Raw genomic sequence first — 17,708 nt, 5'->3', positions numbered from 1 at the left:
CCCATTGTTTTCATATAGCTGTCTCTTGTGTAAAAAGAGAGAACCCCCTGTGAATATTTAAAAAGTTTTGAAGCCATACCAGCACCAACCTGGGCTTTTCTTTCTGTCTGGGGTTTCCTGGTAAAAATGTGGGATGCCCGGTTAAATTGGAATTTCAGATAGACGATGAATAAGATAGACAGGACATACTTGTGCTAAACAATTACGCGTTGCTTATCTGAAGTTCCACTGTGACTGCATGTCTCATGCTTTTATTTGCTGGCTTTGGCAAGCCTGCTCTTGTCGAGACCAGAAGGATCAGAGAACGGGCGAAAGGAAGCATTTCCTTATCTTGTGATTTGACGTTGCATAGAGCCAGACCCCGCTTTTGATAACGGCCCTGGCGATGAATCGGTGTCTCCCAGGGCCATCTGGGGGACACCAGGGTGGCCTGGCCGGCCCAGACCATTCTCATCTGGGCCTGCTGTGGATGGGAGCTGTAGGAGGTGCTGCAGAGATGTGCGTTTGAGTTTGGGAGCAGCAGCAGTGAGGGCAGCAGAGAGAGGAGCTTGCAGACAGAGCGAGGGACGGTAGCTGAGGTTTGACGAGCACCCAGGGCACCTCTGACTCTGCTGTGCCAGGGACTTCCCTTCCTGATGCTGCCAGCCCCTGGAACCCTGCGAGGGGTGGTGAGAGAGCGGGCATGTCTCCACACAGTGTGCTTAGCCACCTATCTTGGGGGATGCTCCCTGGGAAGGGATCCTTCCTGAGTGTGCACCCACCCCCACCCGTGAGAACCTGACCCAGGCTACATCAGAATGCCTACTGGCCCCACCCACAGCAGGTGTCTGATCAACAAAGACGGAAGCTGTGGCAGCCCAGACTGTGACTGTGACCCCCCCCCCCCCGCTGGTCCTGCCTGGAGGCCGCTCTGGGATCTCCAGTTCAGGGAGTCAAAGAGTCACCCCCCCTGAGCGGGACACACTCCTGGATGTGAGTGTCGGTGGCTTCCTGGCCTTCAGTCCCCCCTACACACCCACTGTGGCTCTTCGTTGTAGAGAGTGGCAAACGGAAACAGAAGAGACCTGAAGGACACCAGACACCCATCACCTAGATCTCACGGTTGTGAACATTTTGCCATTTTGCTTTTGACCTTTGTTCATGCTGAAATATATTAGGGCATATTACAGACACAATGACCAAATTAAGTATTAATAAAAAAGGTGAAGTATTCATCTTTTTTTTAAATTTTTTTTTAATGTTTATTTATTTTTGAGACAGAGAGAGACAAAGCATGAACGGGGGAGGGTCAGAGAGAGGGAGACACAGAATCTGAAACAGGCTCCAGGCTCTGAGCTGTCAGCACAGGGCCCGACGCGGGGCTCGAACCCACGGACCGTGAGATCGTGACCTGGGCTGAAGCTGACCGCTTAACCGACTGAGCCACCCAGGCACCCTGAAGTATTCATCTTTAAAAAATGCCAGCGTGTGCCAGCCATCACAGCTCACAGAATGATGGGCTGCTCCTTACTCTGTTCTTGCAACCCCTCAAGTAGCTGAAATGTCTTTCTCATGTGGTTAGTTCACACCTGGGGCCGGTCAGGACCCCACACAAATTGGGCTGCTCTATCTCAGGTCTGTTTCCTCTCTCTGCTTTTCCTATGTGCCAAACAGGCGGGGGACATTTGTCCCGTGGGGTGTCCCCCCTCTGGATCATCTGCTCTTCATTGCTTAGATCCCAGTGGTTCTGGTTACCTGTCCCTGCATCACCAGCGACCCCGACCCTTGGCGGAGGAAAGCAACAACAACAGCAGCATGGAATTTGCTCAGGAATTCAGGCTGCCTTGGCCCTTTATTCAGCTCTACATGGCATCAGTTGGGGACATTAGTGGTGTTCACCTGGCCTCTGGGCTGATGGGGAGCATCCAGAGTGGACTCACACGCCCAGTGCTGTGACCAGGAGGGATGGATCTTGGGCTCATGTGGTCTCGCTGGCAGGGTGGTCACACCTCTTCCCTGGTGGCCCAGTGCCCTCAGAGACCCAGGTGGAAGCTGCCGGGCCTCATCCAGGCGGCCCTGCATCCCCACTGCCATTGCCCTATGGGAGGACTTGGGGTTCTGAGTCTCACTGGTATTCCCAGGCCCATCCCTCAACCAGTCACAGTGAAGAGGGGATAAGCTTTGTGGACCGTGCCCCACCCTGGAGCTGGGTGCAGGAAGGACCCCCCACTGAACCCTCCCTGAGGCTGGTGGGGTTCCTGCTTGTAGAGGGGGCCCAGTTAGGACGTGGGATTCTTTTTGTTTATTCAGCTAGACCTCAGGCACTAATAGTTAAGTTAATTATACTCCTCAATAATAACACACTATTATCTTGGTCTCTGCAGGGTCCTGCTTTTATTTTATTGGTTGGTTTATTCCCATTATCTTTGCTCCCCACGCCATTCCATTTCCCCACTATGGCAGACATCCAGTTCTGCTCAGTGCATTTCTGTTTGCCTGCGTTTTGCAAATGGTGTGTTTTACCTTGGGCGGGTGTATTTTTACTCCGCATGAACGGTGTCGGGCTGGCTTGTGCTTTTTCTTACCTTTTGCATTTAGTGTTCTGTTTTTAAGGTCCATCCTTGTTGCTCTGTGCACACCAAATCATTGACTTAGGGTTCTGTAGCGTCTTTGTGGGTGTGTGTCTGTCAGGGTCCTAGCCGGAAACGGGGTGGGGGTGGGGCTCACACGGTTTACCAGAGGAGTGGTTAATGAGGAGACCTAGAGCAGAGGTGTGGGCAGGGTTGGGGCAGTTCTTAGAGTCATGGCTGTGGGTGGGGAGTCCTTGGAGCCCTGGGCCTGCAGGGGTAGGGGAGAGGCAGCTCTCAGAACCCAGCAGGGTCATCCAACTGGAGTTGTGACCAAACCCCTGCCCTGGAGGGAAGAAGGGAGGGAGATGGGGAATAGATTCCCCGCTCTCTCTCTCCTTCCCTCTGGCTGCTGTTGAAGGATGCAGGAACCTCCAGTCTGAAGAGGTCAGCCTCCCAAGTGCAGAGCAGGGTGGATAAGGGTAGGGGAGTGGATCTAGGGACAGGTAACTGGCACAGTGGCCCGCACCTGCTGTGGTATCCCCACCGACCACGGGATGAATACCCGGTGACGACCGTGGGCCTGTGGACCTGCTGCAGATTTCTTTGGATAGTTTGCTGGCGGCAGAACTCTGCAAGCCCGCAGTGCGTGCCCATGCGGGCCTGATGGCATGTAGGTCACTCTCCAGGGTGTCTGCTCCAGTGGTCACTTAGGCCAACTAGCATTATAATAATAACAATTTTCTTGTTACTAATGTGCAAACACTTGCCAGCTTTGCCAGTCTGATCTGTGAGAGTTTTGCTTTGCATTTCCCTGGCCCTTAATCAGTTCCCACCTTGGGAGTGTGTGACCCAGCCTGCAGGCACTGGGCAGCCTGGCTCTAGGCTCTTTGTTTGTGACCACAGTCTGGCTGCTGGGGCTCCCCCCTGCAGGGAGGTCAGGCTCCCTTTCTCAGCCCCTCCTCTTGTGGCTCTTCTTTTTAGATTGGAGGGAGGGGGTGTCGGCAGAAGCCAGACATTAAGGGGGCCACTTGCTGTGGGGGCCGTGGGAAAACAGCAGCTGGAGTCTCCAGGAGGGACATGTTTGAATCTGAGAACCAGCAGTTGTGGAGATTGTGGCCTCCTACTTCTCACCTGTGTGTTTCCAGCCCTGCTTGCCTATCTCCAGGGACAGGGAGCTCACCCCTTCCCCTAGCAGCTTAGTCCATCCTTGAACGGAGGAAAGCTTTTCACCTGTGGACCCTTCTCAAAGGTGGGCACGCAACCTTCAGACGGCACCAGGAGGCTCTGAGCAGCGTGTAGAGGGCCCCAGGCTTCCATTCTCTCAGCTGGAGATCATAGAATGACCGTGAGGTTTCCAGTTTAGGGGCAGACCTTGGGGGACCTTGAATTCAAGCACACCCAACCACATGTATGTGAGTGATGAGGCCACGGAGACTATAGGAGCCCATACCCTGTGTGACATCTGAGGGTGGCCAGGGCTTGGTGGTTTTCAGGAAGAGTCAGAAACCTGGATTTCCTTTTTTCCCCCCCGTCCCTTCCCTCCCCGCCCCTTCCCTTCCCTTCCCACCTGAATTTTCACATGAACATTTCTAATTTGTAAATGCTGGTATAACTAATTTAAAACCGAAAACCCTCTGGGTGGGACAAACAAAACACACTTTCTGCTAACCAGCACCTGTGGGCCCCCTGCTGTGACTTGAGGTGTGATGGAGCCTCTTCACTATATACAAATGGCTCAGAGAGGGCGAGGGACTTGCTCAGGGTTGCACAGCAAATGAGAACACAAAGTCAGGGCCTGATGTTCTTTATGGTTCCCCTGGGCCTGGGGTGGGAGTGATGGGCGAACCCAAGATCTGGAATCACCTAGGTGTGGGCAGAATGTGATGCTTGGGGGGATCAAGGGCCAGGGCACCCAGGGGGCCGAGAGGAACTAGGGGACCAGCTCGTGGGAGAAAGTGAGGTGGGGTGGGTGGAGTGTGGCAGGGCTGGCTGGGACCAAAGTTCCTCTGGGAGAAGGTCTGGGAGAAGCCTGCCAGCCGGTGGTGGGAATGTTTGCCCCTGGGGGATGTGTTGTTTGTGTGATTGGGGTAGAGGTGGGAAGAGGGTTTTAGTCTTGGTCTGCGAAGATTTCCTTCCTTAAATGACACTGTTGACAGTGGACTCAAGGGCCGCTTTGGGGCCTTTGTGCCCCACCATCTTCAGGTAGAGGGCCATCCCCCTGGTCAGTGGGGATCACAGGCCCCGGGTCTTCCCATGGCCCATTCCTAGTCGCACGTTACGGAGCCACCCGCCTTCTGAGATGGCTTCTCAGCTCGGGTCGGGGGTGGGGATGTCTGTCCGTGTCTTTGCCATCTTTTGGGCTTTCCTTGGGCTTCTCAAACTTGGCATGGCTCAAACTGGGCTGCATCCCCCCCGCCCCCCACCATGCCCTCGTTTGACAGCTTTCTCTGCCTCAGGAAGCCACAGCTCCATCCTTCCAGGGGCTCAGACCAAAACCTTGGCTCGTCCCAGACTCCTCTCCTGTCACACCCCATCCAGTCCATCAGCAAATCTTGTCAGTTCTACCTTCTCAGTAATTCCCCTTTCCATCATCCTCTCCTGCTTCCCCTCCCTTGCCACCCTGGCTATCTCATGCCCTCTCCCTGGTCTCCCTGCTCCTGTCTAGCTCCCCTGTTCTCAACACAGCAGCCAGGTGAATTCCTTTAAGTAAAGAGTCCCATCACGTGGTTCCAGACTCCAATCCAAGGCTTCCAGAAGCACTGCTTGATCTGACTGTTGTTCCCACACTCATCCTTGCTCATTTGCCGAGCTATGGTGGCCCTCTGCTGTTCCTCATCTCCCCCCTGCTGGTCCTGCCTCGGGCCCTTTGCGCTTGCTATTTGGCCAGCTGACATACAGATATGCCTTTACCTCCAGAGATATTCACATGGCCGTCTCCTTTGATTCATGCCTCAGCTGAAATGGCACTTCCTTGGAAAAGCCTTGCCTGACCACCCCTGTTAAAATAGGCTTTCCCACAGCCCAGTGACTTCCTGTCACATTTCCTTGCTTTCTGTCATTCATTTCTCCATTGTGCTTCTTACTGCCGGGCATTCAGTAATCTGCCAAATTGCTGTGGGTTTATTACCTGCCTCCCCACACCAGAGTGTCTGCACGGGCAGAACGGCCGTGAAGCCGTCTTATGAAGCCATAACCCAGCACCAGTTCTGGTTGACTGGTCAGCAGAGGCAGACCTTCTTGTCCTGCCGTGCTGGGTGCTGCTGAGTTGCTGTCACTGTCCCCCTGACCCTTGAACTCCAGTCCCGCCCGCCCACTCTGCCTGGGCGCAGCCAGGAGGCGGGCAGCACGAGGCTGCGTCTTCTAGAAACAGTGGTGGCTCTGCTCTCTGCTTCCTCTCTCCTCCCATCAGAAACTTCTAAGAAGTTATTATTATATATTTTTAGGTTTGCAATGACAAACACTTAAAATACTAGAGATGTCACTTTATTGTGTATTTCTTCCCCTTCCTGTTTTTAGAAAGCCAGCCGGTTTTAGCAAAGTGACTGCAAACAATAGCTTAGGTCGCTGCGGTGGGTGGAGAAGGAGCCCATGTCTGGGAGTGAGGGCAGGGTCAGGGCGGTTCCCACCTGGATGGCAGATCTGCCCTTGCCGGAGCAGGGAAGCGTCGACAGGGCTTGGGGCCACAGCGTGTTGGGGTCAGCTGCTCTCAGGTCACAAGGCTTTGCAGAGAAAGGGCTGAGTGGAGTTGTGGAGGGCGGGGAGCATGACGGGCATATCCTAGGGCAGATGGGAGGTGAGGCTGGAGGTGGGGGAGGGCCAGGGAAATGAGGAGAAGAGGGCAGAGGGTAGAGAGCTGTTCTGGGGGCGAGTGGACAGGTCTTGTGGGGGTGGGTGGTGTGAAGGACAGAATTTTCGGGGATAATTCTGGGAATGGTGGTGACATTTGCTGAGGCAGCTGAGGACATTGGCAGGAACCTCTTCTGTGGCTAAGCTTGTAGTCCAAGGAGGTCTGTTGGGGGGTGTTCCTGAGCCCTGGGGTCTGAGGGCTACAGTCGGGGTGGGGTGGCTCGGCTGGCTGGGGGGGGGGGGCTTGTTCCTGCTCAGCGTCTGTCTGACCACATCCTCTGGCTGGCAGCCCGAGCCGCTGGGTGGATGGCTGCAGAACAGAAATCTTTTGGGTGGTCGTGTGTGTGTGTGTGTGTGTGTGTGTGTGTGTGTGTATGTGACTGTGGGCAGGAGGCTCCCTCTCAGGAGGCATATATCAAAAGGCAGGTGAGGGCGGGGGTGGTCAGCGGCCCTGAGTTGGGGCCGTGTTGGTGACAGGACGTCAGCACCTGTGGCGCCTGAGTGACTGTGGATGCCCCCGTCTGTGTGTCTGAGCAGTTGCGACCGGGAGCGTGTGCGTGGGTGTGCCGTGTTCCAGGGGCGCACATGCCTGCGTGAAGGTGGCCGAGGCTCCGTCCACCTGTGTGCTGACGGGTGTTCCTTCTGCTCCCCCCAGGGCCTCGCAGGAGAGGACGCAGTTCATCCTGAGGTGGCATCTGGACTGGCTGTGGGACCATGGCGCTGCTCTGGGAGCCCGCAGGAGCTTGGCTGGCCCTGGCCGTGGCCCTGGCCCTGGGCCCGAGTGCCGGCACGGCGGCCCCGAGGCAGGACTGCACGGGTGTCGAGTGCCCGCCGCTGGAGAACTGCATCGAGGAGGCCCTGGAGCCGGGCGCCTGCTGTGCTACCTGTGTGCAGCGGGGCTGTGCCTGTGAAGGCTACCAGTACTACGACTGCCTGCAGGGGGGCTTTGTGCGTGGCCGGGTGCCTGCCGGCCAGTCCTACTTCGTGGACTTCGGCAGCACCGAGTGTACCTGTCCGCCTGGTGGTGGCAAGATCAGCTGCCAGTTCATGCTGTGCCCGGAGCTGCCCCCCAACTGCATCGAGGCCGTGCTGGTGGCCGACAGTTGCCCGCAGTGCGGCCAGGTGGGCTGCATCCACGGCGGTCGCAAGTATGCTGCTGGCCACACGGTCCACCTCACTCCCTGCCGGGCCTGCCACTGTCCCGACAGCGGGGGTGAGCTCATCTGCTACCAGCTCCCCGGTTGCCATGGAGGTGCCGCTGCCACCGGGAACTTCTCGGATGCTGAGGAGGGTGACCCCGAGAGGCACTACGAGGACCCCTACAGCTATGACCAGGAGGTGGCCGAGGCGGAAGCTGCAGCAGCCCTGGCGGGAGAGCTCCAGGCGGGCCCAGGGGGCCCAGCCGCTCTGGGAGGTGGCAGTCAGCCGTCCTCCGCCATCCAGGCCACCCCCTGGCCGGCTGCCCTCCCTAGGCCCACAGCGGCTGCTGCCCTGGGTCCCCCGGCCCCCGTGCAAGCCAAAGCCAGGAGAGTGACGGAGGACAGCCACGGGGCAGGGCATGGGCAGACAGAGGAGCTGACCTTCAGGGAGCAGCCAGCCGCAGGTGGCCCCGGGGAGCTGGATGGCCGGCCCACTGAAGGCCCAGCTGGGCCTGGTCTCCCTGCCCAGGAGGACAAGGCAGAGGCTAGGGCAGGGCCTGAAGAGAACCTCATCCCGGAAGCCCAGGTCACTCCCCGCGGGGCCGGGCAAGAGGGAGCCGGGCCCATTCCGGTGTCAAGCACGGCCAGCGTCCCCCCGACACAGTCCACACCGAGCTCTCCCGAGGGCACGACGAAGCCCAGTACCCACACCATCCTGACGACATCTCCTCGTGAGGCAGCCTGGGTCCCACCTACCCAGGAAGCACCCAGGCAGCCGCCGGTGCTGCTCCATTCTCGGCCAGAGGAGGACACGGATCCCAACTCTGTCCATTCTGTCCCCAGAGGTAACCCTGAAGGTAAGACTCTCTTCTAGTTCCTCCAGGAGCACTCAGCCCAGGGATGGGCAGCCTTAGGGCCCCTTCAGTGCCCCAGGTCCCTGCACATTTGCCTGGGGCAGGGGAAGCTGAGTCTGTGGGGCCAGGCTAGAGGCAGCCAGCCCAGCCCCCACACTACGGGGCCGGGGACTCTAACATGATGGAGCTTTCTCCCTGGCTTTGCTCCTGGGGGTGGGGTGGGTAGGTAGGGGTGAGGTCCCCATTGCGGTAGGCGTTGGGCTGCCTCTAGGGCTGTGCTTGAGGGCTTCTTAGGCATACCTTATCAGGGCTGGAGGCTCCCTGAGGAGGGTTCTAGCTCAGGGACAGGCGGTGCCCAGTGGGGTCCACAGGTGCCCTGGCAGGAAGTGGGGAGTTTTGCAGACACAGCTAATTGCTCACATCCTCCCTGACAGTAGCCTCTGGGCAGGGCTGTGTTCTCTGTCCCGCGGTGGCAGCAGAAGGGATGTGGCCTCTTGGGGCCCCTTGTGAGAACCCGGTACCAGGTCGCCATCCCTTTCGGCCAGGGGTCCTGTCTACACACCTGTCATTCTCGTCCCTGCTCTGCTCAGCACTCTGCTCTAGCTCCCACCTACTCAGAGTAGAAGCTAGAACTCACTCTCGGGCCACAGGCTCGGCACAGTCTGGAGTGTGACCTCCTGGACCACCTCTCCGTTACCCTTGTCTTGGTCTCTTCTGGCTGCTCTTAACAGAAATGCTACAGACTAGGGGGCTTAAACAACAAGTATTTGTTTCTCACGGTTCTGGAGGCTGGGAAGGCCGAGATCAAGGTGCCGGCAGACCTGGTGTCTGGTGAGAGCCTGCTTCCCGGTTTGCAGCTGGCTGTCTGCTCGTTATGTCCTTGCCTGGCCAATGAGGGTATATCTCACCTGAGATACACGAGAGAAGATGCGTTTTCTTGCATCTCTTAGAAAGGCACTAATCCCATCCTGAGGGCTCTACCCTCATGGCCTAATTATGTCCCCAGGGATCCATCTCCATATACCATCCCCATTAGGGTTTTAACATATGAATTTGTGGCTGGGGCTTAAACACTCAGCCCCTATGGGTCTCTCCCCCTCACCCACTCTGCACTGGCTTCCTACCCCCTGTCAGGTAACTTCTAGCCCCAGGGCCTTTGCACTTGCTCCCCCCTCTTGAAATGTTCTCCCAGGTGTCCATCTGGCTCATTCCTTCCTTCTTATAAGCTCTTTTTCAAGGTCACCTCCCCAGAGAGGCCTTCTCTGACCAATTAAAAGAGCACCCCACCTTTCTCTTACCCTGCTTGAATTTCTCCTAGAAATACCTGGCATTATAGTATATAGTTTCTTTAATGTTGTCTCCCCTAGTGGAATGTTAGTACCACGAATGAAGGGACCGCATCTGTCATCTCCTCTGCTATGCCTGAGGGCCTCCAGCAGGGCCTGCAACACAGTTGGTGCTCTGTAAACATAAGGTGAATGAAAGGGAATGGGTGGGGGCTTTCTGGCCACCCCCTGTCACCCTCTCTCACCCTAGCTCCCCTTCCATCCCACAAGCACCTTATACTGACACATTCCCTCTCTTCCACCCATTTGCTCACACTGTTCCCAGCCAGCTCAGGCAGCACCTCCTCCAGGAAGCTTTTCCCTGAATCTTTATGCCTTGTCTGATCCCCTCACCACCACCCCTCCCTGGCTCCCTGGCTCACCTCCGAGGGTCTAGAGATCCCTCCCCATAGCTGAGAGTCTGCGTCTCGTTCAATCCCTATTGTGTTCTGTGTAAATGTTCCTTATAAGCCTTCTTGAGGCATCCACTGTGAACAGGCCCTGGTGGGCCCTGGGGAGGCAGAAATGGACCGCTATGGCCCATGTCCGTAGGCTGGGGGCTGTGAGGGAGGAATGCCTGCCTGGGTGGTGTCTGGGAAGGTTTCTTGGAGCGGGGGGCACGAGGGGGCCTCCCTCTCGCTCTCCCCCTGTCTCTCTTCCTCTTGAGCGAGAGGGAGAGGGAGAGAGAGAGAGGAGAGGGATCTGGGATTTCTGCAGCATTCCCGGACGCCCACCCTGCTGCCCACAGCTCTCAAGTCCTGCGGCTCTGGTCGGACATAGACTGTGCACAGCTTGTGCCTCTGCGGCGAGGGGGTGACGCCGCAGGCTTCCCGTCACCTGCAGTCAGTCTCCCCAGCCAGATGGCTCTCCTTCCAGCCCGGTCATGGCGAGTGGGGCGCAGAACTTACCCTTGCCGAGCACCTCCCGGGTGCCAGGCCCCGTTGCCGTGGCTGGATCCTTCCCACACGCCGGGGAGGTGGGCTCTTCTTGAGCGCGGAGCTCGTGCGGGTCAGAGAGGAGTGGCTCCAGGTCCCACAGGGGGAGTTGGTGGGCCAGACCCAGCAGTGGGCTTCAGGGGGGCTCCTCCTCACTCAGCCCTGAGCCTGCAGGATGTGGGGAGCCTGTGTGGGGTGGGGTGGGGTGGGGGCTGTAATGAAGTACATGTGTAGCCGGGGAGAGCTTGCAGGCCTGGCTGGAGCATGGTACATGCAGTGTGTTTGGGTTGTAGCCTCCGCCCCCACCCCTGCCTCTTGCTCCAGAGGCCTCTCTGTGGTTCTGGGCCTTTGGAATCTTGGAGACTTTCTTTGTTCTGAGGAGCCCTAGTTTTTTTTTTTTTTTTTTTTTTTTTTCTCTGCCCTGAGCTTTCTCAGATGGATTTTGGGGTGTGGCCTTTTAGGAGGGCTGCTTGGGGGCAGGGGCCCCTGATTGGGTGTCCCTTATCCCATCTGAGGGCTGTCCTGGCAGAGGGCCTGGCACATGGAAAGCCCAGAGAGAGTCATCAGGGCATGGACAGGCGGCTGCACTTTTTGGTGTGCAAGAAAAGGAAGGTGTGGGACGCTGGGAGCTGGGGGAGCTTGGCCCTGGCCAGATAAACAAGGACCAGCCTGCCTCCCCGTCTTTCCTCCTCGTCTCACCCGGTGTTCCCACCGTCACCCACCAATCCATGCACTCTGCTCCACTACCTGTACAACTTAGGCAGGCGGCTCGCCGTTTCCGGTCTCGTTTTCTCTATCTGTAAGCAGGAAAGTCCCTGCTTCACGGGGATGTCTTGAGGTTTCAGGGAGCTGATGCGTGCCCAGTGCTCAGCATGGAGCTCAGCGCTTGCTGAGTAGTTAAAACTGTTAGCCGTGCTTCTTCCCCCTCTCTTCTCCAATCTACAGATGTTTTTGGAGCCCGCTGTCTGTGCCAGGGGTGTGCCAGCGAACAAGGCTGGCACAGCCTCTTCCCTTCCGAGGTCTGATGGCGGAGATGGGTATTAAATGGATAAGCACACACACAGATTTCTTCGTGGCCGCAACTGAGGACACACAGCTCATGGGTGAGGGTCAGGTGCCCGACTGAGCATCCTTTGGGAAGTGGGGATGTTAGAGGCCCCTGGCTGCTGCTGTGGGGAGAAAGGACTGGGGCATCCCAAGTGATGGAGGGGCCTTCAGTGGGGAGAAGCTGGGGAGGTAGCTTTGCCCTGCTCACCAGTGGGGCTGGCTGAGAGGCAGGCCGTGGGGCCGGAAATGACCCCCAGCCATGTTGCCATGGCAGCCCTGGGGCCAGGAGAAGGAGGTTTCCAGCCATTGCCCCAGGCCCTGCTGGGGTGGGGGTCTCGTCTTTGAGGCGGAGCCGTGCCAGGGATCCCGGCTGCCTCTGAGCATGTCCAGATGTGGTCTAATGGAAGCCACATGCCCGGCTCTCTGGGCCGGGGAGAAGGGGTCTGATGTCTGTTGTCACTCAGGGGGCTTTGTGAGAGTGCCTTCCCCTTCTGCCACTGGGCTGGCATGATGGAGGGAGCCAGGGACTTCTCCCCACTGCCCTTCTGGGCCCCAAGGGGCAGGGTGGCCCTCAGGAAGTCGGAGTTTCCCCCTCCTGGGAAAAGGCTCCAGCCAAACCCCTGTGGGCCCCCAGACCACGTGGCAGGAAAGGGGCCCCTTACTCAGGACCCTCATGTAACCAGATTCTGCAGGGCAGGCATCCTTGGATGCTTTGACATTCCGGTTAACAGAGAAACTGTAAACTCAAATAACTGTATTAATTGCACACCCCTTGTAGTGTTTGTGACTTGTGCCCGCACCGTCGTGAGAACTCTGTGATAATTAACCCCTTTAATACTCACTGCCGCCCCCTTAGGTCACAGCAGAGGCATCAGGCAGCTTGTCTGCGGACACACATGCAGGGAATGTTGGATCCAGGGTTCCCTTGCGTTTCTTCTTGTCTTCATCCCGGTCATTTCTGAGCGCCTGGTGTGTCCATGGGCTGTGGCAGATGCTGAATGGACAGTGTAGAACAAAACCCAGCACTATCCTTGCTCCTGGGGAGCTTACGGGTTAGTGGGGGAGATGACCCAGTGACATTCTGAGCCATGACTAGGGCTGAGGAAGGAGGCGGGTGTGCTCTGTGAGTCTGTCTCGGGGATCTGACTTCTCCTGGGGATCAGGGAAGGCTTCCTGGGGGAAGTAATATTTGAGCACAAGGGCTTGTTGAGTGGCCAGTAGGTGGCAAGCAGAGAGAAGAGAGTGCTTCAAGCCGAGGATGCAGCACGTGCAAAGGCCCTGTAGCTGGAGGGAGTGAAATCGATGGAAAGGAGACTGTGTGGCTGGGATGAAGCTGGGGAGGGGTAGGGGACCGTGATGGTGTTGATCCTCAGGATGAAGATTTGGGTCTTTGTCCCAAGAGCAGTGGGGAGCCATTGAAGGTGTAAGGCAGGAGGTGGTATGATCTTATTTGTGCAGTGCAGCACTCCCTCTGGGTGCTGGAAGGAGGGACACAGGACAATCACTGGGCCTTCCCTATGTCTGTGGGTTTCCAGTTGCCCCCTCCTACCTCCTGCCCAGAATCACCAGGCCGTGACTCTAGGAAAGGGACTTGCCTAGACTCTTCCTGTTCCCCAGAGGATACTCACAGACCCTCCCTTCTCTTCTCGTCTTGGCCTGCGGGAGATTTAAATTTGTGTGGGGCCTGAGGGAACCTGGTTGGGATTCTGACCCCTGAGCCCAGGTCACATGCAACAGAATTACCTCCTGCAAGAGCTCCAGGCTCCTGGAGCAGGCTGGGGACGGAGTCGCCCTGTGGGGGCTGTGACCCTACTCAGCAGCAGAGCCCGGCCGGGAGAGCTCACAAGAGGGCCCGGCCAGCCCTTCCTGTCCTCACTCCAAACCACAGGGCCTTGAAATGGGGTATCTGACTGCTAGGGCCGTGTGGGGCCTACCGCGAGCGACAGGATGGGCAGACAAGGGTCCCGCCCCCCCCCCCCCCCCCCCAGACCCTGCACGTCCACCATCAGTCCTGTCTGAAGCCCACCACTGACTTGTGTGACCTGGGGTCTGGGACATCTGGGACGTCACCCCCTCTGAGCCACACTTTCCTTGTTGACAGAATGGCACGGTTGCACGGGCCCGAGGCTGTGGTGAGGACGAAGGCGTTATGAGCAAGGCCTGCGTGGAGTGAGGACGTGGGCCGGTGTTGCCCACGCGTCTCCCTGCTGTGCTGTCAAAATGGCGCACGCCCCTCCCCTCGGTCTGCCCGTTACCTTCTTTCTGCAGAGCACTTGTGTAAGCAGTGGAATTTTGTTGGGAATAGGTTGAAATGGGAAGGTTTCATGTAAATTTCAGCTTTCGGGCTTTCCTTGAACATTGGCAGCTGTGGGCACACCAGGCCTGTGTGCCCCAGGCGGGCTGTCGGGGGAGCTGGGAGGGGGCTGCCCGCCCTGCAGACTGGGTGCATGCTCTGTGCTTGGCTGGACCAGCGCTGCCCGGTTCCACCCCCAGCCTGGCCCTGGTTGGCAGTGGGGTCGGGTCCTGTGCTGGGGGCACCTGTGAGAGCAGAGACTTTCTTCCCGTGGTCTGTGCGGCCATTCTGTTTCATGGAAGAGAAACTGGCATCCTGAGAGGGGATGGGGGCTTTTCTGGAGGTGTCGGTAGAGCTGGGCAGGGGGCTGCAGTCTCCCAGTGTGGGGGGTGGGTGGGTTCCTGGCTCCCACGGGGCACCTGGAGACACAGTGGGTCTGAGTGGCCTTAGCTGGGCCCTCCCTGTATTTGCCTGTCCCACAGCATATAGCACTTGGAGGAAATGGGTGCATTTCATGGCCAGTCCCCATAGTTAGGGTCACAGGCCAAGGCTAGGCCTGTAGTGGGTTTCTTTGTTTTAATTTTTAAAACTATGTTCCTTCCTTCCCTCCCTCCCTTCCTCCCTTCCTTCCTTCCTCCCTCCCTCCCTCCATCCCTCTCTCCTTTCCTTTCTTTCTTTCCTTCCTTCCTCCCTCCCTCCCTCTCTCCCTCCCTCCCTTTCTCCTTTCCTTTTTCTTTATTCCTTCCTTCCTTCCCTCCTTCCTTCCTTCCTTCCCTCCTTCCTTCCTTCTTTCCATCTTTCTTTCTTTCTTTCTTTCCTTCCTTCCTTCCTTCCTTCCTTCCTTCCTTCCTTCCTTCCTTCTTTGTTTCAGAACAGCTTTATTGAGATATAATCATGCACCATAAAGTCCCCTCTTTAAGAGTGTACAATTCAGTAGTTTTTATCAGAGTTGTGCAGACATCATCAGACTCCACTTTTAGAACATTTTCATCACTCCCAAAAGAAACCCCACACCCAGTAGCAGCCCCTTCTCGTTTCCTCCTTCTCTCAGCCCCCCGCAACCACCAAGCTACTTTCCGTCTGTGGATTCGCATATTCTGGACATTCCTGGATGCAGAATCATACAATATGTGGTCTTCGGGGGACTGTTTTCTGTCACTTAGCGTAATTCTTTCAAGGTTCATCCGTATTGCAGCAAGCATTGTACTTTGTTCCTTTTTGTGACTGAATAACATTCCGTGGTGTGGATTAGTGTGTTTTTCATCCATGCATCCCCTGACAGACATTGTGTTTCCACCTCTCAGCTATTAGGGGCACACTGCTGCTATTGATGCCTACGTACGTACTTTTATGCGGACAGCTGCTTCTGGTTCTCTCGGTAGAATTGCTGGGTCATGTGGTGACGGCATGTTTACTCATCAAATGAACCGCCAGACCGCTCTCCACGGCAGCCCCACCATTTTACATTCCCGCCAACAATGCGTGAGGGTTCCAACTTCTCCGCATCCTCGCCAACACTTGTTATTGTCTGTCCTTTTGAGTACAGTCATCCCACCCGCTGGGAATGGTACCTGCAGTTTTGATTTGCAGTGTTTCTGATGCCTGATGATGTTGACCATCTTTTCATGAGCTCACTTTAGAAAATTCTAGAAAACACAGAACACACAGCACATATTCCATTAGCCACTGAAGCGATGGCGTCACCACAATGTCATGTTGTCTCTGGAAAGCTCTGCTGTATACTCGTGGGACAAAGAGCATGAAGAAGGCAAGTGATGTAGTGTTGTTATGAAAATAATGCTGCCTCAGGGATCCCTGGGAAGGCCTTGGGAGCCCTCCAGGGCCTGGGACCACACTTGAGAACCACTGGTCAGTATGCAAACACTAACATATCATGCGCACCGTTCTGCCCTGTGCTTTTTTGCCATTAACAACACATCTTGGAGTTCTTCCTTGTCAGTATGTGGAGAGTTCCCTTACCAGCCAGTGTTCCAGCTTCACTTTCCAGTCCCTCCTGACGGATGTTCAGCTTGTTTCCAGCCTTTTGCCATTGAAAAGCAACGCTCTAGCAGTTCCCCGGGTGGCTCTGTCGCTTAGGTATCTGACTCTTGATTTTGGCTCAGGTCATGATCTCACGGTTCATGAGATGGAACCCCAAGTCGGGCTCTGTGCTGATGGTGTGGAGCCTGCTTGGGATTCTCTGTCTGTCCCTCTCTCTCTCTCTCTCTCTCTCTCTCTCTCTGTCAAAAAAAAAAAAAAGGCAATGCTCTAGTGAATATCTTTATGCTATGCCATGGTGTGGAGCGCTGGGTCATTGTGCATTTCTTTACATATTTTAGATATTTTTTGTAACATTATTGAAGTATAATCAATAGAACCTATCAGAAGCACACAGCGCATTAATATGTCTTCACAAATGAACACATCCATGTGACAGGCACTCAGATCATAAAGCATCATGCGACAAGCCAGGTCACCCCCTCAGTGCACGTCCCGGGGACCCGCCGCCCTGACTTCTAACAGCAGACGTGAATTTTCTGCTCTCAGACTTTTATAAATGGGACCATATAGTCTGTTTTCTGTTGCGTCTGGCTCCTGTTGGCTCAACACAGCCTTTCCGGGGTTCCCCGGGTTACGTGTGCTCTAGCTGGTCCTTCTGATTGCTGAGGGGTGCTCCGCTGTATGTGTGGACCACAGTCCCATTGTTCATTGTCCTGTCAAGGGGTGTTGGGGCTGTTTCAAGTCTGACCATTAGGAAGAGTATTGCCCTGTAACTGCTCGAGCCAGTCTTTTCGTGACTGCTTGCACACACCCCTTTTGGGAGGTGCTGGCTCCCGTGTGCTCCTGTTTAGAAAACACAGGATGCGTACTTAACAACCTTGGTAGATGTCAGCTCAACCTCCTTTGAAAAGGGTGCCGTGTTTTGCTCATACCTGTAATACAGGAGAATGTGTTTTCCTGTTTCTTTATTCCACAAATAGTTACCGAGTGCCTCCTGCATGGCTTCGGGTGCTGGGGACACAGCACAGTGATCAGAATATGGGTGGACCTCCCATCCCCCTCACAGAGCTCCCACTCCGTGGCGGGCTTGGAGGGGGACACACAGTCACAGGAGTATGGAAGATCTGTGTTAGATGGTGCAAGGCACTAAGGAGAAAATGAAGCAAGTGCTCTAAAATGTTCTCAACTTGGCCAGCCTGGGAGGTGGAAGATGGCATGTAGGGTGGGGTGGATTTAGTGTACATGTGGGTTTTGTGCTCCCCCACCCCTCCCGCCTTGGCCTAGGGCTCCTCGGCAAGTCTGGCCAACCCCGTGTGGGGGTGCCAGCTGCTCTTTCTGCCCCTCTCAGCACACCAGCGCCAGCCCTTCCTTCTGGGGACATACCTTGGTTGCGGTATGAACGATCTATCGCCATAGTAGTGTGAGGGGCGACCAACCGCACAATCAACGTTCATTTTTGCTCCCAAGTCCACGGGGCTGCCAGGAGTGGCTGATGTCAGCTGGGCTCACGCTTGTGAGTGTCTGTGGTCGGCTGGCAGCTCCGTGGGGACTGGCTGGTCTGGGACGGCCTCCGCCTGGGTGTCGCGTCTCCGCTCTCTGCACTCTGTCCCCTTCAAGCGGGTTAACCCTGGCTTGTTCTCGCCCCGGAAACAGGGCTCCGGGTGAAAGACCAGAAGCAGGCAAGGATTCTTGGGCCTAGGTTCAGAACTAGCAGACCTG

At 56.3% G+C, this 17,708-nt stretch overlaps 1 protein-coding gene across 2 annotated transcripts in view; it reads left to right on the top strand.

The window, feature by feature from the left end:
- FBLN2 (fibulin 2) overlaps window positions 1-17,708 on the top strand; it is an 88,736-nt gene that overhangs the window by 20,626 nt on the left and 50,402 nt on the right. For both annotated transcript variants that reach the window (XM_043588236.1, XM_043588235.1), the window contains exon 2: window positions 7,051-8,391. In XM_043588236.1, coding sequence (XP_043444171.1) covers window positions 7,110-8,391 — 1,282 coding nt within the window. In that variant the 5' untranslated portion in view covers window positions 7,051-7,109. The remainder of the gene's footprint in view (window positions 1-7,050; window positions 8,392-17,708) is intronic.

The sequence above is a fragment of the Prionailurus bengalensis genome, chromosome A2 (genome assembly GCF_016509475.1).
Source record: "Prionailurus bengalensis isolate Pbe53 chromosome A2, Fcat_Pben_1.1_paternal_pri, whole genome shotgun sequence".
NCBI lineage: Eukaryota > Metazoa > Chordata > Mammalia > Carnivora > Felidae > Prionailurus > Prionailurus bengalensis.
The sequence above is the reverse complement of the archived record's forward strand: the minus strand, read 5'-3'. Positions and strand labels throughout refer to the sequence as shown.